The sequence below is a fragment of the Scomber scombrus genome, chromosome 10 (genome assembly GCF_963691925.1).
Source record: "Scomber scombrus chromosome 10, fScoSco1.1, whole genome shotgun sequence".
NCBI classification, from domain to species: domain Eukaryota; kingdom Metazoa; phylum Chordata; class Actinopteri; order Scombriformes; family Scombridae; genus Scomber; species Scomber scombrus.
The window spans coordinates 15941852-15969327 of NC_084979.1; the positions used below are offsets into that span (position 1 = coordinate 15941852).

General features: G+C 40.1%; 3 protein-coding genes across 3 annotated transcripts; 2 read left to right on the forward strand and 1 right to left on the reverse strand.

Moving 5' to 3' along the window:
- Window positions 1-722: 722 nt before the first annotated feature.
- Window positions 723-17588, reverse strand: lmbr1l (limb development membrane protein 1-like). The gene is made up of 17 exons (XM_062426662.1): window positions 17380-17588; window positions 11670-11754; window positions 9431-9464; window positions 8947-9086; window positions 8293-8396; window positions 8080-8203; window positions 7915-7983; window positions 7757-7821; window positions 6672-6744; window positions 6492-6578; window positions 6288-6364; window positions 6115-6192; window positions 5938-6011; window positions 5613-5703; window positions 4435-4501; window positions 4078-4239; window positions 723-3520 (listed from the first exon to the last, which is right to left on the reverse strand). The coding sequence occupies exons 1-17, from the start codon at window positions 17440-17442 to the stop codon at window positions 3435-3437; spliced, it is 1479 nt and encodes a 492-aa protein (XP_062282646.1). The 5' UTR covers window positions 17443-17588; the 3' UTR covers window positions 723-3434.
- Window positions 17589-19200: 1612 nt separating this feature from the next.
- dnajc22 (DnaJ (Hsp40) homolog, subfamily C, member 22) lies at window positions 19201-21757 on the forward strand. Its single transcript, XM_062426663.1, has 4 exons — window positions 19201-19322; window positions 20073-20682; window positions 20801-21093; window positions 21228-21757. Exons 2-4 carry the CDS (start codon window positions 20133-20135, stop codon window positions 21402-21404), a joined length of 1020 nt encoding a protein of 339 aa, XP_062282647.1. The 5' UTR covers window positions 19201-19322; window positions 20073-20132; the 3' UTR covers window positions 21405-21757.
- Window positions 21758-22126: 369 nt separating this feature from the next.
- ikzf4 (IKAROS family zinc finger 4) lies at window positions 22127-26958 on the forward strand. Its single transcript, XM_062427437.1, has 8 exons — window positions 22127-22264; window positions 23669-23723; window positions 23822-23929; window positions 24037-24339; window positions 24479-24646; window positions 25399-25551; window positions 25720-25851; window positions 26141-26958. The coding sequence occupies exons 1-8, from the start codon at window positions 22127-22129 to the stop codon at window positions 26956-26958; spliced, it is 1875 nt and encodes a 624-aa protein (XP_062283421.1).
- The last annotated feature ends 518 nt before the right edge of the window (window positions 26959-27476 follow it).

Here is a 27476-nt window from a genome sequence, read left to right on the forward strand (position 1 = left end):
ACCCCTTAAATATATTTGACATTGTATAGATACTGTATGCTCATAGAATACACCTTTGACTACTCACAAATTTTACAGGTTTCTCCCTAAAATACATGTCACACCATTCACGCAGTTACTCAACGTAGCAAAGGCCTGTGCCAGTCGACTGTGTGAGGAAAGTGTGCCATGAGTGTGCATGCAGGATGGCGGGCAGCTACGGCAAACAGACAGTGCTGCCCATTATCAGTTGATTAGGGAGCAAGTCTCGCCTTTCCTGTGAGTGGTTCTGTATTTGCAAGCGTACAAACGAGGGAATAACAGCCCTTAATGCACTTTGGCATGGACTTCAAATGGCCGACTGTCAGGAAAACTAATCTTTGTCTTTTTCCCCCCTTCATTCTTATGTTTTGACAATAAAGATAGCCTATCTCATCCCATTACAAGCAGCCGTCTCCCGCCTTGTCCCCGATATGCCCGACAACCAGTCCAGTGGAGTGTGTTACCCAATGGGACTGCTGGGACACTTTGATTGCATGGCCTATCAACAGTTAATATTTTGCTGCAGGGATAGGTGTTATCCTAATTTTTCCCCAACTAAATACAAGGTTAAGATTGTTATGTATGGTTGTTGGTGTGTGTGTAATGTGCTGTGATAGACAAAAGTAATCAAATTTAGTGTACAGTTGTTTTCTAATAGGCCAAAAAGGCTTCAGTGGCACAGTTGTTGCATTTGTTTCATCTTTAATCCATCTGAATGCAAAAATATACATGAGGAAACCTTTTTATTTCACTACAAAAATGGTTTATATAACCACTTAGCATAATGCAGCCTAAATTTTGTCTAACGTGCTTCCAAATCACGTCTCAGACATGTAGTGAATAACTTGTCAGTAAATTGCATTACTCAAGTTGTTTTTGGCCCTCTGAATCACCACTTAACCTCCACTAGTGAAAGCTTTGGTCGGAGTATGCTGAAACATTCATCACAAACTCTTTAAAGACACAATGATAATGCACTGACCTTTCTCTCAAACACACCTTATGTCTGGCTCGTGTGTCACTTCCTCAGAGCTTAAGCAGTCTCCAGATGTGCAAGTAATGTTACGGCGACATTTGGGTTCATTTCCTCTTAGCAAAGGAAACGCAATGCAAAACAAAACCTAAACCAAATAAGCTTAATTAAAACATCCAACAAAACAAAACAAGAAATGCAAACAAAAATCAAGAGGGAGAAATTAATCAGAGCTTGAACTGACTTCAGAAAAAACGAGATGAGGAAATGAACAATAGGCAAGGAAAAGGGATGGAAGAAAGGAGGTGGGTGGGTGGTGGGGACGTGAAGGAGTGAATGTGAGTGAACGTCGGTCCTCTTGCTGATTTGCAGGGTTTTTATCTGGCAGTTGCATCGGATTGGGGAAAGCGTGGGCTACAGCTATAGTGGCGTCGTGGCTGGACACTGCTGACAGACAACCCAAAATATGTCTTTTTTCTGCTACTGATTAAAGAAGTGCAACAAAAGGGTGGAGGGATGTAGAGGACAGACGCCCACACACTAGTCACACACACCCACCACAGGCAACATTAGATTGGTCATGATGTTGTCACATTTCATAAAATGTAACAACATCAAAGGAACAGTTTACAGTAAAAGTCACCCTGATGTGTATCCAAAAAGACACAAAGTGAAAAACACAAGACAATTTTATTGCTTTCTGCTCATCAAACAATGATGTTTAAAAATGAAGTTTTTAGAAAAATCTTTAACACCAGAGCATCTCAAAAGTAAACAATCACAACTATTTTTTATCTTTGAGAACAACTCTAAAGATTTGTCTCAACTGTATCACATTCAACATTTTTAACAACGGTTAAAAATCCTTTCAGTAATGACTTGGCGTTTGAAGTATAGATCCCAAAATGCCCATAAATAATGATTAAAAAAAACAGCACATTATAAACTTTATGTTCCCAAAAACCAAAAAAAAAAAAAAAAAAACATTCCCAGAAAAAAATGAAATGAGTACACATCAGAGTGCCCCATACATAATATATATATATATATATATATATATATATATATATATATATATATATATATATATATATATAGGGACCCTCTCACAACACAGAGTCTGATGTTGGGTTTGAGAGACACTGTCCCCTGCTGGTCAAACTAACATCTATTAACCTGCTGATACAGCAGCAAAGGCAAAAGGTGACACAGGATCACCAACACGTTAAGGACGATCAGATACAGCTGATAAAAACAATAAAATGTAAGTTAAAAATAATAATAAAAAAGGGACACCGTAAAGAATTGCATGAATGATAGTCACATTTGCTTTTTGAAAATATTCCAAAATTAATCAAAACATTCACCAAGACAAAAGGGCGGAGATGAAAATACTTAACAGAAAATGAGACTTTACCAAAAGCAGAATTTCCTTTTGGTAAAGTTTTACTTACAACATATTGCACTTCCCCACACAAATTCTTAATAATTCACAGTTTGATTGGTCTAAGGCACAAGTATCTCCTAGTGAGTGTCACATGGCATTCAAAGGTCTTGCATAAGACAAAGTGTAAAGTTTTCTTTTTAGTGTATTTTCTGTAAATTAAAGAGTAATACTGTGACTCAGTAAGCTTACTGTCCTCAAAAGTACAAATGAAAAACCCTGCTCAGTGACAAACCACCACAGAAAATGCTCTTTACTCCACAAATAAACTAACTATCTCGCTAAGACACTTGGACTATTACCTCAACCTCATATTCCCTGTGTAACCTGTGGATGCATTGATATACAAGGTACTTTGTGTCCTAGTTGCTCCGAAAAACAACTTCCTCTATTTACCTAACATAACACTGGTGCAGACTGGACCACCAAACACATGGAAGTAAGATTCCCAATCTTAAAATAGTGGTACAACCTAAGAGAGGAAAGTGTGGGGAAGCCACCGAGACAGAGAGAGCGCTCAATCGACCTAGAGCAGGAAGAGGAAATTATGTCACAGCTACAGCATAATATTTCAAAATAACTCTGCTGACTTTCACATGTGTCATCAGACCAACAGCTATCCAACAGATCCTCTGCAAGGGGATTGTTTTGTCGCTGTCCACTTTGGCAGCACTGCTAGTATGGCTTTAATCCCTGTTCCCCCAATTCCAGTCATAACTATGACTCAGCTAACCGCTTGTACCAGTAGCTGTGCTTTCACACCTGCACCAAATTGGACCCTGATATATTGGACATGCAACACATCTTCAAGCAAAGCTCCCACTGGACACAATGCAGACAGACTTGTCACCTTCAAGTCTCTTCATACAGGCTGACCTGACCCGTGTACCATCTGGCAGAGGGACTGAATTGCAAACGTCTTTAATCCGATAGGTGCACATTTGAAGTGGCTCACTTTCTAAAATGTTAAGAGAGGCAGTGGTGAGGAGAAAAAAGTCACTGGATTTTAGACAGTCCACTGGCCAGGAGGAGTCTGAAGGGTACGGTGGAGCGTGAGACAGTTAAAGGCAGTCTGTGGAGACCTGCAACAAAAAAAAGAGAAGAAAAACAGGACCAAAAGATCACGCACAATCACAAGGTGGAGCGCAAAAACTTGCAAAGCTAGGAAAAATAGTGATTTAGCTGAAATGAAAGTCTATTAATCATAGAACAAAAGTGAGTTGGGAGGCAATGGGAAAGTGCAGGAGAGCTGCCACATTGCAGAGATGCTATCTGTACTGTGAGGAAGGGGACTGCGTGTATGTGTGTGTGCGTTTGGCGTGTCCATGCTCTGAGCGCTTGTTTGTGTTGGGTGGAGGGTTAGAGGGTGTGTGTGCTGCGAGGGGTCTAGGGCGGTGTGCCTGAAGGTCCCCAAGGGGACCTGACTCTCCTCTTGTCCCTTTACACTTTCCTGAAAGAATTGTATTCTTTCTATCTGAGGAAAAGAGACCAGCCCATAGGGAAATGAGGCCAAACGGGGGAAAACATATGACACAACTATGTGTAATGAATTTCAGCTAAACACAACCCCTGACACACAAAAATATATACATACACAGTACTTTCGTTTTGCTTCATATAATAAAAATGAAAGACTGACCAAAGGCACGGATGAGCTCTCTCTGTACTGCCCAGGTGACAGTCTTTATCAAGGAGGCAGAGGTGAGACCAGCAAACAGCATGTTGTACAGGAAGACAATGTAGAAGTTCCCGAGCCAGTTATACCGACCAAAGTCTCCCAGCAGATCGAAGCGGGTGATCCCTAACACAATGAAGGCAAATAAAAATGTTCCACTGGTGAATCAGCTGCTCAAACAGGGCCTGAATGGCAGCTACTTGATTAACAGCATACAAATGCCCTCTGGTGGGCAGTATTAAAACTACAAGTTAAATTATCATACAGTAACAATTGATATTACATTTAACTTTGATTAATGTTTTTACAGTATGTCCTTACCAAGTGTGCGTGAAAAGACCGGAAGTGCTGAACTCAGGATGAGAAGTGAAACACAGTTTGCAATTATCTGAAAGGAACACAAAAGTAGAAGTTACTGTAAGGACTAAATCTATAACAATAATAATGATAATAACTTTTATTTATAAAGCACCTTTAAAAACAGAGTTTACAAAGTGCTTTGACACACAAGCAAAGGCAGTACACTACAAAAGCAAAGACACATGACACCAAAAGCTACACCAAGTTAGTAGCAATAAGTTCATGGTGATGTCTCACTGTAACATAAAGCCCTTTTCAGACATAAAATACAATGCTGGCTTCATCAAGCTCTTCATTTTATTCAGACACAGATGAGTTTTACGTCAATGCTCCTAACGGCTTTCTTCAGACGGATGTAACATTTGCAGAAAGAGGAAATGCTCACGCAATAGTTGACATCTGATGCCCAAGAGGGAGCAGAGAGCAAAGAGACTGGTGAATTAAAAATATTATGATAGCAAGAAAGAAGATGTTTTCCGTTTTTTTTATAGGTTGCATCAGTGATGGATTTTAAAACTTGTTTTCCTGTTGAATCCTTTTTTTGCCCATGTTCAGTTCTGCTTCAGATTCAGATCCAGATTTGCTTTGTTCGTTAGTTGAGCCTTACATACATATTTAAAATCCACCATCCAAAATCTTTGTTGTTACTCTTAAGGTTTAATTCCTATTTGTATATAAACCATCTTGCTGGGGTTTAATTTATTCAAAAGTTGCGTTGAATGAAAATTGAAAATATAGAGAGTTGATGTGTTGCTGACATTAAAAGACCAATCTCCTCAAGCCTAGTTGGCTCTTTCACATATTCCCCAGTTTATCAAAGTGATTCGTGCATAACATATGTTGATTGAGATTTTAAAAATTCATTACAGTAATGTTAGAAGAGAGAACAAGACATGCATTTCTGTCTCTCTGCATTTTTTTCTGCAGCATTTATATTAATTAACAACATTCAAGTCAGACTTGACCTGAAAATGTGTGTTACTTGGCTCGACCTAGTAGGATTGCAGTCATAACTTTTATGTAAAAGTGACCAGGGTACCTTGTCAGACATGAGACTAACATGTTAAGTTGCCATTTATATAAAGGGTGGCGTGTCTGACACGGGCTTCAGGTACATGTAAAGACTAATCATCAGATACCTGTGTGAGGTTGGTGTCCTGTGCACGAGGCAGCAAGCCAGTGAAGAGAGGAGAGCTGTAGAAACCCACCACTGAGGACACCATCAGGTAGCTGACAGTTATTTTAAGGACAACACAGTAAAGAAGAGTAATACATGTAGATATAGAGTAAACAACATCTAAAATACAAATGATCATTTTTTAAATGTATGAAAGTGACAGCATGAGTCAGCATCAGCACTTGTCAAATATGAAGCACAGGCTGTTAGTGGCTGAGTCAGAGTCAAATGAACACAACAAGTTAAAACTGTGCAAACAATCATAGGTAAACAGGATAAAAGGATACAGGATAAGGACTACTTGAACTGCAGCGCCCAGTGAGCCAAACATGGAGAAGGAGGCCATCCCCAGGTGAGGGTCCTAAAACACACACATACACATACACATACAAACAGTCATCAGTGTGCACAGATGACTAACTGTTGCACACCAAGTGTGACATGTTCACAGTTTCTTTCCTCACCTCCATTTTTCTGGGCAAAGCTGTCTCATCAAGGAGCAACTCCAACACATTGAAACAGACCATCAGTACACACATCACCTGAAGAGACATAAACAGCAACATAAATAGAAATAGCTGCTTGAATTAATGAGTAAAAACCTCCTGTTAGAAGATATGAATTTAAAAAAGAATACCGTCAGCACTAGGAGCACAAGCATGGCCAGTGGATAACCCAGGTTTCTCTGCCATGGGGACGCTTTCCTACGCATCTCTGTGGGGAAAGCAAGAAGAAAATGAGAGAAGAGCAACAACAAATGAGTGTACAGCAACAAATGACTGTACACTCTCATTATCATGTGAAAATCCCAGCAGAGAGCAGCCTGTTCACTCAATCTTACCGAGGGCGATGCGCTTGCTCCGAGCTGTCTGATACTCTTTTTTCATCACCTCCATGTTCAGCTTGACCCAGCATGACGTACTGCCATCTTCAACCATGAGAGAGACAAAAAGTCAATCAGTCAGCATTAAAGTGAATCATCAGATGGTGCAAACGAGTGTCTTCATGACAACCAACTCACAGTTTAGTTTCCTTGAGAGTGAGTCTTCCTCAAATGAAGTGCAGCTCAGAGTATCTTCTACATCTTCCAACAGCTGAGGGGGATAAATTGATTATAAAAAACATAGTTCACAGACACAAGACAAATGCAAAGGTTATGTATGTAAAGTGGTAATTTTTATGGCTCTTAATGATTATGTAATTTGTCCAAAAGTGTGGTTAATTACTTAATACTTGCAAAACTGAAGACATTCCAAAAATCCTGACTTGATTGCTGATTGGAAAATATTAGCATTCCAACACTCTAAACTAAGTTGGGTTAACATTTAGCTCAAAGCACCACTGTCCCTAAATACAGCATCGCAGAGCCACCAGCATAAAATAAATTCTATTTATATAGCACATTTAAAAACAACCTGAGTTGGAGTGCTGCACAAATTATAGCAGAGGGCACAACAGTAGCAAGTGAAACGACATCAGCAATAAAAAAAAAGGTACAAACCACAATGAATGGCAATAATAAAATACAAGGCAATATCATAATATGTGAACAAATGTAAAACAGAAAACAGGAGTAGAAGTTAAGATCAATTCATTAAAAGAGAAAAATAGATAGAGTAACCAAAAGCTGTTGAAAACATGAATGTCTTGGGTTTTGTTTTAAGTGTTAAGGGAGGGGGAACATTTGATCGAAAGCAGAAGACTATTCAAAAGCTTTTGAACTGCAACCGTAAAGGCACAATTTCCCTCTCCAACCAGCCTCCATGCTGGAACAGTTAAAAGCAATTGTTCTGAGGATCTAAGGGGCCTAGAGCTGGATTAGGTGCAGAGAAGTTCTGAATTGTAGAGGGGTGCCAGCCCATGTATGGCTTTAAAAACAAATAAAACAGCCTTGAATTCAGTCCTGTATTTGACACGTAGCCAGTATAGGTGTTGTAGCTAGTGCAGGTGCAGGGCTCTCTTTTTTTTTCCAGTATTCTGCACCAGCTGCAAGCGAGACAAAGAGGACTGGCCAACACCCAGGTACAGTCAGCTGCAGTAATCTGTGGCATGGCTTTAGACTTTACTCTTATGTTTTTAAGTTTACATTTTGGGTTCGTCACTCACCCGGGGTTTGACCAATAGGCTGCCAGTTACACTGAACATCCGGGACAACCCAAAGGGAGTGCACACTGAGGAGACAAGAACACAGATTTGTCTTGGTTTAAGTGATACGTTTTTGTTTTTTTGCCTCTGACGTAAATGTGTGATTAAGATAAACTTACACAAAAGCAGCAACACTCCAAACAGAGAGATGCCTGAGTACAAATAGGGAAGGTAATACTCCCACAGATCTGAAAATCAGAGGAGGAGAGAATGAGCATTTAAATCAAAAAATTGTGAAACCAGCTGTCACTGAAAGATCTTCAGGTATATCGATGGTGACTCACCGTAGAGGCTCTTCCTGGCCATGTTGTCGTGGAGGAGGGCTGATGCCACCCACACAATGCCCAGGACAAGCAGAGCAAGCAGCAACAGCAGTACAACTGCTTCATACACTCGTGCCATCACCCCCTAGACACACAAAACAGATTTCTTGTTATCAACAGGTTCAAACACAGATGCTGCCAAATTCATTTGTTTTGGAACACCAAAGCTGGTACCTTTTTGGACCCTGCAAATCCCTCCGACTCCGTGAAGAAGTAAGCAAAGGGCATGAGGAAGACCAGGGACAAATTGGAGAAAAGGAAAACTAGGTTCCACAAGCCTGACAAAGAAGAAGGTACATTTTAGAGATATTAATTTTTCACTGCAAACATTGCAGCAAAACATTGCCAGTACTACAGTCAACCACTGTGTGGCATAGACCTGCCGAGTAGTATGACAAGACTGGCTACCTTGTCAAAGTGTTAAAAAACTAAATTGTAATTGTTCAAAATTAATACAAACATAGGAAAAGCTGATATAATTCTCATCTTTCACTACAGGCCTGTTGATTTTTGGGCTTTATTTTACATCTCAGTGGGTCAGTTACAAACATTGGCAGTGGAGTTGGAGAGCTTGACTGAGATAAACAGCAGCTATTTGTCAACAGTTGGACCATTTTTCCTCCAAACAATGCGCCCAGTCAGGTCACAGCCACTCTATCCATACTAATTAGCCGTTTGGACGCTGGCCTGTGTTGTATTGATTTACCAGTGATCCCAATTAAATCTGATCCAGTTTGAAAACAGCAACGTCCTCTTTTGTGTGACAACATTCTACAATTATTAGCTGTTGCTTTTGTGTTGTTGACAAATAAATACAATAAGGTGTACCGTGGATGAGCGATCCGTTGAGCCACTGCATGTAGTAGCTCTGTGGGAAGGTGAGCAGCACCTCATTGGACAAAATAGAGATGGGGAGAAGGAGCACAGCACACACTGCAACAGACAGGGTGAATGTACACAGCCACAGCCTAGGAGAGGAGAAAAAGACAGGATATCAGTGTGTGTTTGTATTTGGCCTCAGCGTCGCAGTGCGGCCGAGGTGAAAGGCTAGGGTGGCCAGGGATAAGGTAATACAGTGCCAGCGTGTAGGGACAAAGGGCGGAGAGACACTGGAATGTCCCATTCCAACCAACAACCACATCAACACACAGGCACACACGGCACAGGGCAATAAATCTAGAGTCACAGGGCCTCAGGCTAGTACACATGTCACGTTGACTGAGGTATCTGCTCCAACATTCACACTGACTCTAATCAGAGTGAGTGAGAACAGATTGCTGTGGGTCAGTTAATCATTAAGGTTATTACTTACGCAATTTTGTTGACGGTGGCATCTTCAATATCATCTGAAAGATAACAGATAAACAAGGATTATATCTTCTACAAAGAGCGACTAACTTGCTAATTAGATTCCTTACTTGCTTTTACAATGATAATTTGACAGACGTAACCAAATTACGGTATTTTGCAACTTTGGCAATCATAGAAAGTTAAACAATCTCGGAGCGATCACATAAAGTGCTGAAATATTTATAAACAGAAAGTCTAAGTTGTCGGTGGAAAGGTAAAAGCTGTCAGGGGAGGAGTGTGTGTACTGGTGTATATACATAGATGTATAGGTGAAAGCTGTAGTAGAAGCAGTCCATATGAGAATAAAGAAAACAGCAGTTTCACTGGCCTCAGAGAGGGGAGTGAGTGGGGGTAGAACATGTTAGGAACATTCTGTTCAAGCAGGACCAAGAGTCTCCTGTAAAAACGACATTACGAATGCACAAGAACTGCAAAGAGTGGCGTAGAATACTCCTAAAAACCTATTTACTATCATGCAGCATGCTGTTAATGTCTAAAACTATACTGTAAGAATTGCTGCACTTTGCTAGTTAATATACACCGCTGCACATTGTATTGTAACTACTTGCTATGTACAGTAAATGTTGATGTAGATATTCAATACTGAGGTGAAGCATCAGCAGTAAAATACAGTTCTGGTCTCCTTAGCAAAACTCAGCTCAAAAACAACTCCGGCAAATGGTATTGCACAATCGTCATTTAGCTGCAGGTCACAACTGCTCTGCGGTTGTTGATACACAGCTACAACAGTGAGCTAATGCATAGCAGGTTTCTTTAAAAAAACAAGAGCAAAGAAAAGAAAGAGAGAGAGAGAAAAAAAAAAGAGCTGGCCATCTCCCAGATTCCAACCCGCCCAGCTGCAGCGGAGCAGAAAGACCTGACTAGTTGAACATCCTACATCTGCTTCCAATAGTGCAAGTTATTGAATTTATTATGTAACTGTCACACCCGTAACCCCCAAAGAACTTTAAAAGAGGATTTGTTTTTGTTTGTTTTAATAATGATGGAGAACAAACTGTTGATCCCAGTACATAATAGGGTTTATTGCACTTATACTAATATTAATTGATTGTAGGGCTGCAATTACCAATTATTTTCATTAACGACTAATCCTCTGATTATTTTCTTGATAACTGCTTTGTCTATGAAAATGCTGACAAAGTGCAAGTTATAGTTATTCCCAAAGCCAAAGGTCACATGTTCAAATGTCTTACTTTATTCAACCAACAGTCCAAAAGCCAAACATATTCAGTTCATGATTATGTATGACAAAGAATAGTGTCAAATTCTCTTTCTTTAAAGTTGGAACCAGCAAAAATGACTAAAACAATTAATTGTCAATACTGCATTGCCAAAAAAAATTATTTTCTCTATATTTCCGTTTCTGTCTACATCATCAACAATACAAGCCAGTAACTCAGCGTAATGACAGTTAGTTTCATGATGTTGGTTGTACATGTTTGCTGAAAAGATCCAGTTTGAGATGTTTTCGTCTATGCAGAGGGGCCTCAAGCTAAAACTCCAGAAGTACAACGCTGTGTTTATCTTGTAGCTACATTCTTCGCTGCCCCTCCACCATCCTGATCCACAGGAATACTCATTGGACAGGTGGTTGCATGTTACGTAACGCTCCTTCTACACCTCTGGACTGCTTGAGCCAATGTCCACAGTCTTGGGTAATATTTTGCAACCATAGCAGTATGTAAACTGAGGCAGTATTTATAGGTAAACAAACTTGAAAAAGTATCCAAAGGTAAAACTGTCTACACATAAACATATAGATGAATACAAGTTTTATGCAATAAAGAATTTTGTGAAAGTAGGATGCCATTAAGAACATTATGTTAATAAAATGAGTAACGTTCACAAAATAGGCAACAGTCTTTTTATTTTTTATTTGTCTGAGCTTTCCAATGAATCTTTAAGTGAGGTTAAAATGAGACCCTGTTGCTTCCTGCACCCATCTACCCCCCATCAACTATAAATAAGAGACTATTTACTCTAAATATAAAGTACAGCACATGTGCTTGGATGAAAAGTGTGGCCTTTAAAACTTAATTTTTTTTTTTTTTTTAAATCCATAACATATAATCAGTCAGCTTGTCAACACCATGAATTCTCCTCCCAGAAATATTTCTCACAGTGCTGCTTTAATGTTTTGCATCTATTAAAATCCAGGAAGAGAATGACTTTAAACTCACCTGTGGTAAACTCTGCAGTCTTCTTGAAGTGGGTAAGTATGAGGTAGCACACCATGTAAAGGCATGAAAACAGGAGTACACAGATCTGTAGAAGAGACAGAACAGGAATTTTATTTGTGTCATTTTTCACTTTGTAAAGTCCATGTTTAAGAACGCAGCTGAAAAACTGGGATAGTGCTATTTATTTTACTTGTTATAGCAGATAATCACTAAGAAAGTGAAGGGCTGTAAACAAGTTGTCCTGTTCTCTTCAGCCCGACTGATGAGCAACATATTTACATTGGTTGGCTCGAGTGTCTGATCTATGCATTCGGAAAGGTCTTCAAAGTGGGGGTGGATATGTGGCCCAGATACCAAGAACATGATCCGGTACAGACAGAACGTAAAGCGAGACGGAAGGAGACCAACATACAGTCACGGCTATTATAGATGTTTTCCATAGAATATTTAGTTTTGTACAGATTAACATAAAGAACTACAGAAAGCAGTATAGCTTCAAATATCTTTTGTGGACACCAACAACAGATGGAGGCTGAAGATGACCACTTTATGCAAACAAAGACAACAAAATGGGGGACAGTGATATACAAGAAGGGATTAAATAAGTGAAAGAAAAGAGGGTTAATACCAGTGTCAGATAGCCCCCATGCTGTGTGGAAAGATCATCATCTGATGTAACACTACATCTACCAACAAATTTAGGCTTAACCTATATTTACTCAGCAGTCTGCTGTCTGGTGAAGCCCTCTGCATTTCACCCCCAACACTGTCAATCGTTTTGTAGGAACATGAAGCAAAATATGTAAGAATACTTAATTCAATGAAAAGCACCACCTCTAAGCATTTTAGATGAACTCTTAATTCAATCCAGTCCTTGCAACATAACGGACAATCTGTACACACCTAACCCTTGCTCAAAAACATACTCCAATGAACAAATTGAATTTTTGGACACTGAGTTCAGAGACACATACCGAACATATCTCTGTACACTAAACTTGTGTTTCAAGGACACAGTAAAACCTTTGTGTGGCACAGCATATCAAACAGTAAGGCTGAAAACTCAACACCAATTTCCAGAATTCAAAATCTAAATACCCTTGAGGCTGTAATGCTCATTTCACACTACCAAACAAAGCTGTTCTATGGACATGAATGTAATAACTTTGCTTTTCTTAGATCATAATGACTACTGGGCAACAAAGTTAAGTTTGGCCTGAAGGTAACATCGGAGAAAAAGGCCATGTTATTATCTAAATCAAAAGGGGTTATTCTCTGCACAGTGGTCATTTTAGGATGCCTCACACTAGTCTGGCTCAACTCTTCATTGTCATGCCATGTTCAAGTCATACAGGAGTTATCGTAATTATGACATTCTGACAAGTAACTAGCATTCACTTCCACACCTGGCTCGTGCTTATGATGGGGACCTTCCTGACTTGGCACTTCATAAAACAGAAGTGCCTGAAAATCAAGCACATAGCATCAAGTCACATTGTTTAGAGTGATAAAATCCATATTAAGGATATATTGTTATATTGTCAATGCAGTGGGTTTTTTAACCCTCACTAAACAAACTCTGTCTTTAGTTGTCCTGTGACATAAAAATTTAAAGTTGTAAAAATGTGAGTCTTTAGCATGTTTTCCATTCATCCCATCTGACATGAAACCAAAAATCAGCCTTTAGCAAGCTAACATAATGGTTGTGTGGGAGAAACAGATATGCAAACATTAATTCAGTGTGTAAATTAGAGTTGCAATTAGTCAATTCATTGATTAGTAGATCAAGAGAAAATGGATCTGCAACTATTTTGATTATTTAACAATCGTTTAAGTGATTTTTTAAGAAAGAAATGCCAAACATTCGCTGGCTCAAGGCTCTCAAATGTGAGACTTTATTGCTTTTCTTGGTTCTTGGTCTTACATTACTGGAAATTTTATATTTGGGGATTTACATCAATGTGTGTATGTCAAAGAGCATTTTATAATGGATCACTGGGACATATGGACATATGGTACAGTAACAAATGGGGCTGGGGTATGGGCATGGACCCCTCCTCTGTCTGCAGGAGTTACAAGAGGTTGACCCACTTTAGATGGAAACACAATCTTGAATAGAAAACATAAAACACACAGGCTGTTACCTCATTTGTGCAGATCGGTGTTAACAAGAACCACAAGACAAGTTCAGCTGCTGATATGCTGCTTTATGGTATCTATACTATTGTACACCTCCACCTCCCTGGATGAGTCCATTTTTTTAACAGGGAGGGTCAAACAATTATGCAAGTCAAACATATCTTGTTGTCACACTGTACTTCGACCTAGCTGACAAGACTGCATCATGCCTTAAATGTTACGTATAGCTATTAAACTGTCCAAACTAAACATAAATCTGTTGAGAAATACACAACATTAAACCTTTGAGTACGAATGATCATTGGTAACACAGGAGCGGCATCATACAAACAACAATGGACCATGCAGAACAACTAATCAGCTCAGTCTGCAAAATTGTTCAATAATGCCTTCTAATTTGGCAGGAACTTGCTGTGGTTAATCCAACAAAAAAGCAGGGAACAAATGATGGGTGTTGGGTGAGAAATAAGTGGAGGGGCAGAATAACACATTTTAGTCCACATTTGTGGAGACACGTGTGGTGTTGTTGAGATCTGGCAGCACATGGCAGGCCACTGAGAAAATAGTTAAATGGAATTCAGCAGCCACAGGAACATCTTTGTGTTGAACACAAAGTTCCAGGGTGTTGACGCAGAGCATTTTAAAATGCACATAGTGACCCAAACATCTTTATGCTGATACAAGCAGAAACAACCAAGCCCAAATGTTTTCACGTCTTGCCTAACCTTGAAGTCCGTGTAGAAATTCAAAGGAACAAAAGGTTGGCAGTGGCACAGCATGTCTTAGCAAAACGTCAAGTGGACTCCTTCAGAGTGTGTTTTTTCAAGGGCGCCTTGCCTCTTGCCCAGCTAAACACATTCAAGCAAAGCACGATGGCCTTTGTTTACAAGTAAGAGGATAGATTAGGCAAGACCCATTCAAGATTTATTTAACAGCCAGAAATAACTTAAAGTAATACATGATGTAGCCATCTCAATCCTCTACAAGGTCCCCAGCCTTGAGTTTTGATCATTTTATTGGAATGTGTCACTCAATATTTAATAGCTTAGTAACCATATACTCAGAAAAATAACATCATTAATGTCCCTCTGCCTTCTCTCAAAAGTACACAGTACAGAGTAATTCCTAAAAAAACACACATATGAAGTGGACTATTAAAGATGCAATCAACCATGTATTCTATTATTAATAACATGGTACAAAACCTTTTCTCAGGGTGACTAGATATCCTGCTGCGTGCAAACGCTGGGTGTCACATTTCTCTATTGCAGGATTTTATCGTGGCCTTCAGTTCTGCCGATCATGGATCCTTCTTGATCCCTCCAGGCTCAGATGTGGGCTGTGGGTGTGTACTCCTGGCTCAACTATTGAGTGGTTTATCATCCCACATAAACAAGTTCTTTAATCTACACTTATTATATTTGCCAGAAAATCTTGTCTGAGATGATTTACAGTTAAGATGACAGACATTTGGCTGCAATCATATCTTCCCAGGTTATATCTTGGCTTAATCTTCCATCTAAAAAAGACTTGGTGGGCCACACTGTACTGTATACAATTAGAGCAACGTGTTCAGTTTACACATAACTAGGAAAGAAAGGCTGTTGACTTGCAAGAATCTGAAACCGGTTGGTGCAGCCATTACATTTCTGACTAAAGATGTAATTTCACATCTATGCTGTACCTTTTTTTCCTTCTTCAAGTCAAGCACAGAATTTTACCATCTCTCTGTCCTTATTGCATACTAATACCATATCGATAAAATCAAAATAAAATATGCAGTTTTTTTATACGCGATTTACAGGCATGTATTTGGGCATCTAGAGAATCTTTTCTTGACTGATAAGATGCTTAATTTTTGGCACTAACTTAACTAATCTATTTATTCTCTACTTTATTATGTGTACTGCACAAATGAATTCACCTTTAACTGAGACAGCCCTCTATCTATCCCCCCTCTTTGCAATTTAATTTTCAGGTTCTGTACTGATTTGACTTGTTTTATATTGGACACAATCTCTGCCACTGTGTGATGTTGAGCTTTAATCAAATGGATGTCTCGCTATATGCTTTATTAATTTGTGTGTAGCACACAACAGATGCTACTTACACTTCTGCCACATGTCCATCTTTTCAAAATCTGCTGCTAAATGATAAGCTTAGCCTTAAGCCATTAATAACCATAGATGCAAGGGTAGCTGACCTGCCTAAGAGGGAGCACTGTGAAGAGATGGTAAGCTGGAGTCTTGAGGCTGGCCAGTGGCTTAAGAAGGGGGTGTCTACTAATAGCATTAGGTCTTTAGGTGAAAGGGACTAGGGCAAAATCAGGGCATTATAATCAATGGGGGCGCTTCATATATTACTTGTGTAAAGCTACTTTGATGATTAAAAATAATGTCTGCTATCTGCCTTTGACAGCTAATGTGGGTGGACTTATCTGGTCGCTAACCACTTGAGAACAGAAAAGGAAAAAGACAACACTTGTTGTTTCATAGCCTGGACAATTTCAAAAACATTTCATATTGGGTTCAGATTATTTTTCTTGCTACATTTTACAATGCTAAGCAAAATATATTCTTCACAGCAGACATCTGACTCATCACAGAAGGAAGAGCACAGCTGTAACTAATAATACTAACATGAAGGGTCCCAGTAAACCCTTCCACTGAGGGAGCATGGATAGTATCAGAACCATTAAACTAGGAGTCATGACTAGTATCATTAGTTACATCCGTGTTTTTTCAACTGGCATCACTGGCTCATTTATTATATCTATTTGCAATGACTCAAGGGAGATTGAGTCACTGCAAATAGAAAATTATATAATAAATGCTAACAGAAATAATGTACTAGTATAATTTGGGTTTTGGGGTCAAACACTGGTTTTATAATATGCAATAGACAACATATCTGATTTTGTCCTTTGTGGTACACTGTACAAGTGATATTCCTAATGTGAGGAAATGAACCGCTTAAGAGATATGATGGTCCTTTATTTAGGGTTAACGGTCAGTGTCTGTGTGCCCTGCTGTAACAGATCAGTAATCTGTCTGGTAAGTCTGAAGTTCAACAGGGACTGTTACACAAACCACAGGGAGAGACCAGCACAGGAAAATGCGTTTTTAACAGCAGGGTACAGCTGAAAATATGAAGCAGACTGATGATACATGACAGACAGGAAGATCTGAGAAGAGGCCCAAGTCGTTAGAAAAACAAAAGAGGGGCCACAGATGCTGAATAGGCTCCCTGATGTTCCTATGCCACACCACTGCCCAATGACCAGCTGCATCCATTCAATAATGAAGGTCGGTGGAGTTAAAGAAGTACTCTGAATAAACGGTTTTTAAACATTAACGTGACTTCAAACTCAAGTTGAACTCACTCACACATGCACAGCTGTCCAATGTTGAAATGAGGAACAAAGCCACGCCAATATATCATTTGGGGTCGTACAAATCAAACCAAGTATAGTGATTTAGCTTTGGAGGCAGTGATTAGGTGTCAGCTTGTATTGTTAGTGGCGACCCTTCATATGCATATTAACCGACGGATACATTAGCTCAGCACTTACCATAGTCTCCCGGACACGGTTGTGGAAAAGTTGCTCCCTAACCGACACGTCGTCCGTTTCCATCCTCCGACACCATAACAGTGGCCTCAGGCTCAGAAGCACCGGGGGAAGTCGCTAAAAAGATAAAAGACGGGACATCTTGGGGGTAATGCCGCGGATGTTTGGCTGGTTAGCCGGACTGTAAGTGAGCTAGCCTGCTGCTGCACTGAGCTCTGATAAAAAAAACCAAACAAGGAGGGGTGGGGGGGGGGGGGTCCTCAGGAGGCGGGGCCTGGGAAAGGGGTGGAGGCCAGTGGAGCTTCACAGGTAGCTGTCAGTCATCATTATTATTAATAATAATTTCAGCGTCATCACTTGAATGTTCAAAGGTGTGTGTGTAGCCTACACACAGGTCAAACCCAACATTAATCGATTGGTCAGCAAATTCAAGTCAGTCTTAACACAATGGTCATGGGGCCAATTTAACTCTGTTTTTCATCTTAATCATTCCTACTGTGCATGACTATTTGAGCGGTGGTTGTCAAACTTTTCCACGTCAAGGACCCCTTCACTTACACAAATTACACCACAGACCCAATTTTATAAGCTTTTAGATGTTTCAAAGTGTATGAAACTCATGACCAAAATAGTCATACATTCTGTCATTGTGTTACTTCTGGGTGGAATTGTAGTGAATATAAATGATTCCCCTTTTTGCGGGGGACCCCTGAGGATCCCTCCAAAAATTCACAGCCTTCCCTTTGAGCAAAAATGTATTTTAAAGTTATTTTCTGACGATAACAGGATGTTTCAGTGAGTTAGCAAATAAAATTAATATTTTCCACATTTACAAACTTTTGTAGTTTTAAAAAATCTCTAGTGTTTTCCTGTTAAGCTGCAGTGGAGGGATTGTAACAAAAACAGAGAATCTAGCACTAAAAATACATTAATTTAGAAAGATATTGATTTTACTAATTTTAATGGCTAAATCTTCATATTAGATTCAAGTAAACTTCTAAATACATTTTGTACAGATTGAGGACTGTGGGTTTTGTCCCCCATCATTAAAGTCTACATTGAAAGTGCATCATAAAGGGATCTGCTAATGGTCAGTATACCGGAGGAGTGATTACAGCCAAATCCTAATAATAAAAAACATGTGTTAGTGTTCATTTGTACACCTGACTATTGTTTTAGGACAGACTTAAACATTTTTAAATTTAAAAGTGTTCAGCTACTTGAGGATGTGCACATGGATTGATGTTGAATGCTGACTAATGGAAAATAAACATAATTTATCCAGTGACATCTGTTGGTGAAATTGTACATGCTTAAAAGATTAGCTCTCAAAGTAATTTCAACTATATTTTCTTAATGTTTTCAGCTTAAGCACGGATGTTTTCAAATTTGCATTGTAGGTTGTGTGTGCTATATCTACTTAACTTTATCTCCATTTTGCCACTTTATAGTTGTACTTCTCTACAATGGTGGAGAAATGGTTCAATCAATAAATCAATCAATCAATCAATCAATCAATCAATCAATCATGGTTGTACTTTTTACTCCACAACATTTATTTTACAGGTATTATCATAACTTTTAAACATACTGAGCAAATAAAATATGATATAGTGTTACACAGTAAGACAGAGCACATAGTTCTGTGTTTGCAATACATACACTCCATTGAACATTAACAGAGCAGGTTGGCACTGCTTGAATCATGGCTCAGAATGGGTCATCTGTGACTCATATCTCTCACAAATGTCCTCTTTAGACCTTTACCTCACTTATCAGTTCAGAGGATCCATTGGCCTAAATGTTGATGCATCATGTGTTAAGGCCACGGTGCCAGTTTTATGTCAAGATGTAAAGTCCAACTGTTGCAACAACATGAAACAACTTTAACTGCGGCAAAGTACAGGAAAGGATTTATCGGGACAAGGACTTGAACATATGGGCCAGTAAGTAACTTAGTCTTTATTAGACAAAACTAAAGAAATCCTAGATGTATTTTTTTATTTTATTTAAAGTACCGTAAATTAGTTGAACACTGAGCCTGATACAACCTTTGGATCAATTGAGGATTGGCTATAGAAATAAGTTGGTGCCTAACATCTAAAATTCCGACATTTTGTATTTCAGTGGACATGGAGAACTATAGTATATTATGTTTTGTGATGACTAGAAATGTTGACATGACAATTCCCATCATGAACTATGCTAAATCCCTGTTACATAATAATTTTATTTAATCAGGGAAGTAGCTAGCAGAGATAAAAAAAAAAACAACTATTTTTTACAGGAGCGTCCCGGAAACCCAGGGTGAAATGCAGACTTAAAACTGAGGTCAAATATATAGAGAGTGATTCGAGCAGATGTGATCAGAATATTTGCTTTTTGATGTGATTAAAAGCTTTATGTGAAATAGATTTAGTGGTTTGCAGCAGTCAGTATACCATAATAAATAATTTGAAAATAGACATGCAAAAAACAGTTTTCCATCATTTAAAATCAAAGCACAAAATGCATTTAAACTAAACAATAAAACACATAATAAACCATATATGTTAAAATTCTTACAGAATAAAACCCTGACAGCTCACCTCTGAATCATGAAGAATTGTTACGGACTGTAGTTTTCTGAAGGATTAACAAATTTGCACATTTCAGACTTGAAGATCAGACTAAATTTTTGTGTCATGTCATTCCAGGTGCACATCAAGGATGTTTAATACTCACCTGTGCAGGGACTGAGCCACAGAGGCCACAGGATGGGAAAAAGCATCACGGTAGCCTATGCCCTGTGGGCAGCAGGTGGACCTTTTGGCCTTCACCATTTATATTTAGGGAGAGACAGTCATGCCCTGTTATGGATGCTTACCCTGGGAGGATTTGGGCTTGGCTGGGTCAGAGAGGTCATACGTATTCCTGCATATGTTAGTGAGGCCAATCAAGATGCAGACAAAGAAAGAAAAAGACCCCATGTCACAGTCCCTCCACCTGTGGGTCCTGTCAGGTTTGCTGGACAGGTGTGTGTTGGGATCTACTTTGGCACTGTGGCTCTGATAGGACTGAACTCCCTCAGTTTCTTCTATTTGATTGTTCTGCCGCTATGTGTGGGCGCAGGGGTGCATCTGGTGTCCAGTGTGGGCCAGCAGACCTCTGATCTCCAAAAAACTCTGACTGCTTGTCTCATAACTTCCCCAATATTCTATGGCAGCACTTTATCACCTCTCCCCATCAGCCTGGCTGCCAGCGTCACGGCCGCACAGCACCGCAGGTTCAAACCTTCACGGACACCTGAGAGCACACAGCAATTAGGTAAAATAGTCTCACAAATATGACTCAATCACCTGAAACACATTTATGACATATTGCTCAACTTTGAATCATTCTATGTACTAAAATAAAATAAAATAAATCTCTGCCTTTTGTCCAGTCCCGCGGCTTTACAGGCTGGGCCTTGCTTGGCTGGCCTTCTCTGCTCCGCTGGGTTACTGTATTTTCCATAACACTACAGCCACACTGTACTACCTGTCTGACTGTGTGGCAGCACTACTTGATATTTTCTGGTTTCTGCCTTGGCTCAGAAATGTGTTTGAGTACATTCTTTTGATGCCATATCGTATCTTGTGTGCCCTGACTGGAGGGGGGTACTATGAGGAGGCTTGGAGGAAAATGCTGGAAATACTGCTCAAGGAGTACACTGTGAGGGAAAAAGAGGCACTGCAGGTGAGCTCTGGGCATGCTATAATTGATAAGATAGTTATAGTTCAATGTTTATGTTATTATGTACATTTTAATGAGTTTTTGAAAATTACAATCGCATAGTCACAGTTTCCAAATTGGACTTTTTTATATTGCAGATACTGTCGTTGAAAGAAGAGGCCACTCTTGAAGAGATAACTCGGAGCTACAGGGAGCTGGTGAAAACATGGCATCCAGACCACAACCCCAGCAAGGACGCTGAAGCAATGTTTGTCAAGATCCATGAGGCTTATGAAGTCCTTTTCCAGCGGCACAGGCCCCTTCGATACAAATAGTTGCCCTTCATTGTCTTCATGACTGGCATGAAAAGTTGCACAGGGCACAGGGATGAGACTCCCTTGATTGCAGTGTTTTTCAGTCATTATCTTCTGTTGTTCATGGGAGGTGAATAGAGAGGATGCAGAGACTTGCATTGTGATGGCATCATCACCTGTTACTTCCATTTGACAAACAGCATTTCACAGCTGTCTGATTGGTTACTTGGCAGAGTTGCAGTCTCACAGGATAAAAACAGCAATTTGCTGCCCCCTTGTGGTATTATATGTGTACTGTCACCATAAACTATTTCACCACAACAATTTGTGTTGTTTTCTCGTGTGCTTGTTTGATATTAAATACTCAATCACAACTGTCGTGCACATATTTTTTTAATTTCAATGAGGGGATGCTAAAAATGTGTTATCAAATAATGTCATAATAATGTCATAAAGGTATATACACTGGAATACACAGACACAAAAAGACAATCAATTCATTGATCATAAACAGCATATGAGCAATCAAAGAATCATTTTACTAAATCTAGCAGACTTTCTGTCCATGTGCTGTAAATAATGTCTCACTACAGATAATCATGCACTGCAGCCCTGTCTTCTGCTGAGCCTATGGCTTTTCCCCATGGCATAATTTCCATCACATCCAGCTGACATGCATCGATGCATTCGACAATCACTGAATCAAGAGCTCTGTTGTACAATTATTAGGTCTGTATCCCAGCATGGGCCCGGAAGTTCTTTGGGATTCCCAGGTAAAAAAAAAAAAAAAAAAAAAAAAAAATCCCGGAGATGCTGTCGTCGCCTGGGAAAACAAACAGCGATCCAGACAATTAAATCGGAAAACACCGATCGGTCGCCAGGTAAGGAGGAGGCTTGTGGACTTCACGGCGGCGCTCGGTAAGATCATCATTCGGTTTTCATTCGGAAGTACGGCATGTTTTTGAGTAGTTGAAGGGGTAAATGCCATTTGTCGTGTGGTCGGGTGCCATAGCAACGGCTCATGAGAAACACTGTATAGCCCAGGCCAGTTTGACGTGCTCGATGTTGGATGACAGCTGTGTTCATGCGGACAATTTGGTCGCAACTCCTGCAACAAATTGGGTCTCGCCGCTGTCTCGACCGTCCATGAGCTGATTGGTGTTATAACGGACCAAATCCACCGAGCAGCTACAACAAGTAGAGCTCACAAATATGTGGAGGACAGGTGTGATAGTTATTTGACAATGTATACGTTTTACTGCACAGACAGGATTGTCAGACAAGGGTCGGCGCTCGTGCGCGTCCCTTTTTTAATCGCCGTGCCCCGGTGTGACTGGCGCGTCTCCCGGCTGCATCAGCGCCTGTTGCTCTCCATGCGCGGCCAATGCCAGGATATTAATTTTCCCTGCGATGTGTTGTCTCCGCCCCCCCCCCCCCCCCCCCCACCCCCCCCCTTCCTCCCAGCCCGCTCCACAGTCTCCCCTGTCCACTGTTGTCATCCATTTGAGCAAAAGGTCCACATTTTACATTTGGCTCTTATGTCTCTTGTTGGTTTTCAACATAAATAAACAGAGCACCACCTTAACCTCTGCTTATAATTAACACATTTTATGTCCATAAAATATTATACAGCACAAATATATATGTATATATATGTATACAAAAACTTAATTTGACTTACTAATATATACACAGCATTTATATTGCTACATAGTTTATATATATATATATAACTTGTGTGTGTATATGTATATGTATGTATAGATCTTATCTTACCTTCATATAGATTTTTGTTGAAGTGTTAAGTCAAAGCTTCTAATCGAGAGTGTAGTTTGTGGTGCTGGTGCTTTACAGGATCGCTTTACATTGTAGGTGTTCCTGCTATTTCGTCCACCCTCTGTAATTTTAACTCCTCCTTCAACACTCTTGGCCATAAGCTTTATAGTATAAATGTGGAGGCTCTCATATTCATTTGCTGGCCACAGTGCAGAAGAATCTGGGTGATACAGAAATAGCACAGCAGAACCCAAGTTTACTCGATTAGTTTGTTACAGTGAACTTATTATTAGACACGTGGAACTGAAGGCGTAAAGCTAACTGTTTCCTAGCCTTATTCGTGTACCAAAAGACAGCTACAGTTGCTAAGTATATTTTATATAGTCAGTATTCACATTTTTATATGCAATTTTCATGTGACTACTATTTGTAAAATTGTCTCTCTCAAAAATAGTAATTAGGAATGAAAAAAAATAATTGATATCTATTTTTTAATCACTTTTCTCCAGGCATCTGGTGAGAGAATGAATGCTGATGACTGCAATGGACGCTCATATGCACCAGGCAAGTTTATAAAAGAAGGGAAAACTACCATACTTTTGTGTGTACAGTCACCAGATTTTAATGTTTACTTTAATAACGCGGGCATATTTGTGTTTCAGGTAATGGAGGAGAGTCATCAATGGAACAGGATTTTTATGGCGGGCTGCAGGGTCCTTCAGCGAGATCTCCAAACAGTCAGCAGTCCTCACCACACCGCTCCCTTAGTGGTCAGTTGTGATTCTTTTGTTGCACTGTGACCTCATTACTGTATAGGCTTCATAATTAAAAGTATTTAATGGAATAAAAGTGTTTTTCCCTCATCCTCTCTCGACAGCAAACTCCATCAAGGTTGAGCTGTGCAGTGATGATGAGTCACCAGTGGCTCCACAGCCAGAGAACACAAAAGCTATAAGAGACAATAGCAAGAGGGATGACAGACGGGACTCCATGGAAGAAGGGAGCACAGAGTACACTGGGACTGGTAGAGACAGAGCGAATATTTACAATGAGATGGCCAGTCCGAATGCCGCTTCACCAGGACCTATCAGGCTGCCCAGTGGGAAGCTGCAGTGTGAGGTATGCGGAATGATCTGCATCGGACCAAACGTGCTGATGGTGCATAAGCGTAGCCACACAGGTGAAAACACTCATGACAAAGACTACAAATACATTTTATGGATAAGATGTATTATAATCATGAATGTAAATAAAACCTACAACAAATGAAGGTAATCATTTAAACGGATCACCTCTGAAAGCCTTCATGTGTTTCTTAGGTGAGAGGCCATTCCAGTGTAACCAATGTGGAGCTTCCTTCACCCAGAAGGGGAACTTGTTACGCCACATCAAGTTGCATTCGGGAGAGAAGCCTTTCAAATGTCCCATCTGCAACTACGCTTGCCGCCGGAGAGATGCCCTGGCTGGACATCTACGCACACATGCAGGTAAATGAGTGAGCTTTGAGTGCAGAACTTAACACATGAAACAAATTCCCTAAAAAGATTTTCATAAATGTACTTATTTACTTATTCAATTTGACTGATGCAGTTATTCCGTAAAAATTATTATTCCTTACTGTGATGAGTTATGGTTTAGGAAACAATGGTAAGTGGTAGTAGTAAGGATTCATTAGAATGGTCCATTTCCCTCTTCTGTGAACCTCAGAGGAAATAGGTATTCTTTTGAGAATGTGCTGTAAAACACGTGACCAATGACATTTACATTTCATGAAATTTCATGAAAACAGGAAATCCTGTCACTGTTTTGAATTTGTTAACACACATTCAACAGGTGGTTACATACAGTTCTATTTGGTCTTGTGGATCTCCACGGGTCTCAAGAGCTCATTTCAAAGAAAACATTCTTGTAAACTGGATTTCAGCGAATTGACGTCAGTGCTTCCGATGGTTAACTGAGACGGAACGTTGCGGTGTAGAGTTAGGCGTTTTTTGTCGTCATTGTCAAGCAACAGAGAACGATTTCAGGAATGGAAATCCACTCTCTCAAGACTAGCCAAAAATAGGTTATTTTTTATAGAAAAACCCCCCTACATAAATATATAAATAAACAGCACCATTATACTAATTTACATACTATTTGTTTTACATTCGATTTGAGCATACATCGTCTAGAGTGAAATTTTGGCCTTGTCTTTTCTGTTGCAGAAGAAATACTCGTTTTTTTTTTTCAATTGCAGTTTCTTCGCCAACGGTGGGAAAACCTTTCAAGTGCAGCTACTGTAGCCGCAGCTACAAACAACAGAGCACGCTGGAGGAACATCTGGAGCGCTGCCATAGTTATCTGAAGAGTCTGGATCACCAGACAGCAGTCAACTCACAGACAGCACAGGGTAACATATCACACAGTAGTTTAATACACTAACTTTTACATACAATGACCCTGTAAGTTCCTGCATGAATGTAAATGTAAATATATTGAATTAAGCTATTGTAACATAATTACACACATAGTTAGTTTGTCAGTATATTGATGTTTAACATAGGCTTTTTGTTCGCAGGTGAAGAGTCAGTAAGTATTGAGACAATGACTAAACCTGCGCTCCAGCCATCCAACGAAAAAATCCAGTTTGTGGATAGACTGGCTATTAGCATCACCAAACGCAAGAGGTCAACACCACAGAAGTTTTTGGGTGAGTTATTTATATTTAGTGAGAGTGCAAAATTGAATTTACAACACACACAAGTTATTCATTTTTTTTTATTCTTTCATTATTTTCAATTTAAATTATAGAGTAACTAAAATATATTTTTAGCTCGATACTTGACTGATAAAGTACAGAAATAATAAGAATTGGTCTAACATTATCAAAATGACAACATGCTATTGCTAGTTTTGGAGACACTATTGCACCATGAAAATGAGCAAGATGGAACCAGTCCATTGATCCTAACTAATCACTGATATGTCCTTTTTTATAGCTGAAAAACACATGCATCTTGACCTACCTGAAGCACCTTATGAATTGTCCTCTGGCTCTGAGAAGGAGGGGGACCTTATGAGCTCTCAGCCTGCTGGAGACTCTGCTAGGTTGGGGGCTACACACCAAGGTGCCAGGGGTAAAGGGGAGAACCATGAGCAGCCTGCACTGTCTCAGCTCCATCCTGCCTTCCTGTCGGAGCTTCGCACGGTTATGGGCTCCATCAACAGCAACATGACTCCTCAGGGCTCCCGAGCCCATGGTGGAGGTGGGCTGGCAGCCATGTCTCTTGGCCTGGCTCGCCGGGGGGAAGGTGAAGGCCGTGATGACCAACCCTCAGCCAATAGCCACACCACCTCACCCAACGGCTGTCCCGACTCTACAGACACAGAGAGCACAGCAGAAGAGCAGAGCACAAGGGCTACAGCCCCGACAAGTACCTCCAACAACCACCACCTCCACTACCAAACCCTAGCACTGCCCCGCAGCCATCCAACTTCCAGCCCCAGCCAGGCCAAAGACTTAGACCCAGAGTGGGAGAGAGCATGTCCTGTGCCCCCCACCATATTAAAGAAGCGCCCTGGCACACCGCTTTCTTCCAAGGAGACAGTGCAGGTGTTGGACAGGGCCGGCCGGTCTGTGCGCTCCTTCCACTGCCGGCACTGCCGCATCCTCTTCCTGGACCATGTCATGTTCACCATCCACATGGGTTGTCACGGCTTCCGCCAACCCTTCGAGTGCAACATCTGTGGCCACCGCAGCCAGGACCGCTATGAGTTCTCCTCTCACATCAGCCGAGGAGAGCACCAGGTGGGCTGAGGAGAGGGGAATAGAGGTCAGACGAAGACAGGTGACTGTAAAGTTGTGGGCTCACGTTTGTTCTGCACCAGATCAGTTGCTTTAAATCCTTAGTATAAGTTAAAAGATTTGTTATTTTTATTGTGAGAATATTTCTTAAATTATAGCAGGCGCAATTGAAGAATCTTTTCAACACAGCATTTAAAGTTTAGCGGAGGCAAATTATATTCTATTATTGATTGCACTCCCATTTCAAATCATCTGGCAAAACTAGGGGTTTTGCTTCAAAAGTGCCTTCTTGGGGGATTTCCTCTTAACTAAAAAAAAAAAAGCTGGAGGGGAACTGGTGCTCAAAAATCTTGACTAGCCATCTTTTCCTAAGTGATTTAGTTAGCATTTTTGAGAGGTCATGTGCACAGACAGTTAAGAAAAGCATGGCATGTACATTTTAAGAATTATATTTGGTATGCTCAGTATGCACTAAGAGCTTTGTTTTTGTAGTTGAGGAGGGTATTTTGTGTAGTGTGTCAGGTAAGCTT

Bases quoted from the DNA above. Each gene is read 5' to 3' on its own strand.
- ikzf4 (XM_062427437.1), top strand. From the start codon at position 22,127: ATGGGCCCGGAAGTTCTTTGGGATTCCCAGGTAAAAAAAAAAAAAAAA. The intron at 22,265-23,668 runs GTAAGGAGGAGG...ACTTTTCTCCAG, and splicing joins AAACACCGATCGGTCGCCAG to GCATCTGGTGAGAGAATGAA. The intron at 24,340-24,478 runs GTGAAAACACTC...TGTGTTTCTTAG, and splicing joins GCATAAGCGTAGCCACACAG to GTGAGAGGCCATTCCAGTGT.
- dnajc22 (XM_062426663.1), top strand. From the start codon at position 20,133: ATGGGAAAAAGCATCACGGTAGCCTATGCCCTGTGGGCAGCAGGTGGA. The intron at 20,683-20,800 runs GTAAAATAGTCT...CCTTTTGTCCAG, and splicing joins TGAGAGCACACAGCAATTAG to TCCCGCGGCTTTACAGGCTG. The intron at 21,094-21,227 runs GTGAGCTCTGGG...TTTATATTGCAG, and splicing joins GGGAAAAAGAGGCACTGCAG to ATACTGTCGTTGAAAGAAGA.
- lmbr1l (XM_062426662.1), bottom strand. From the start codon at position 17,442: ATGGAAACGGACGACGTGTCGGTTAGGGAGCAACTTTTCCACAACCGT. The intron at 6,365-6,491 runs GTAAGATTGAGT...CTTTCCCCACAG, and splicing joins GAGCAAGCGCATCGCCCTCG to AGATGCGTAGGAAAGCGTCC. The intron at 6,193-6,287 runs GTATTCTTTTTT...ATGTCTCTTCAG, and splicing joins TTGTGCTCCTAGTGCTGACG to GTGATGTGTGTACTGATGGT.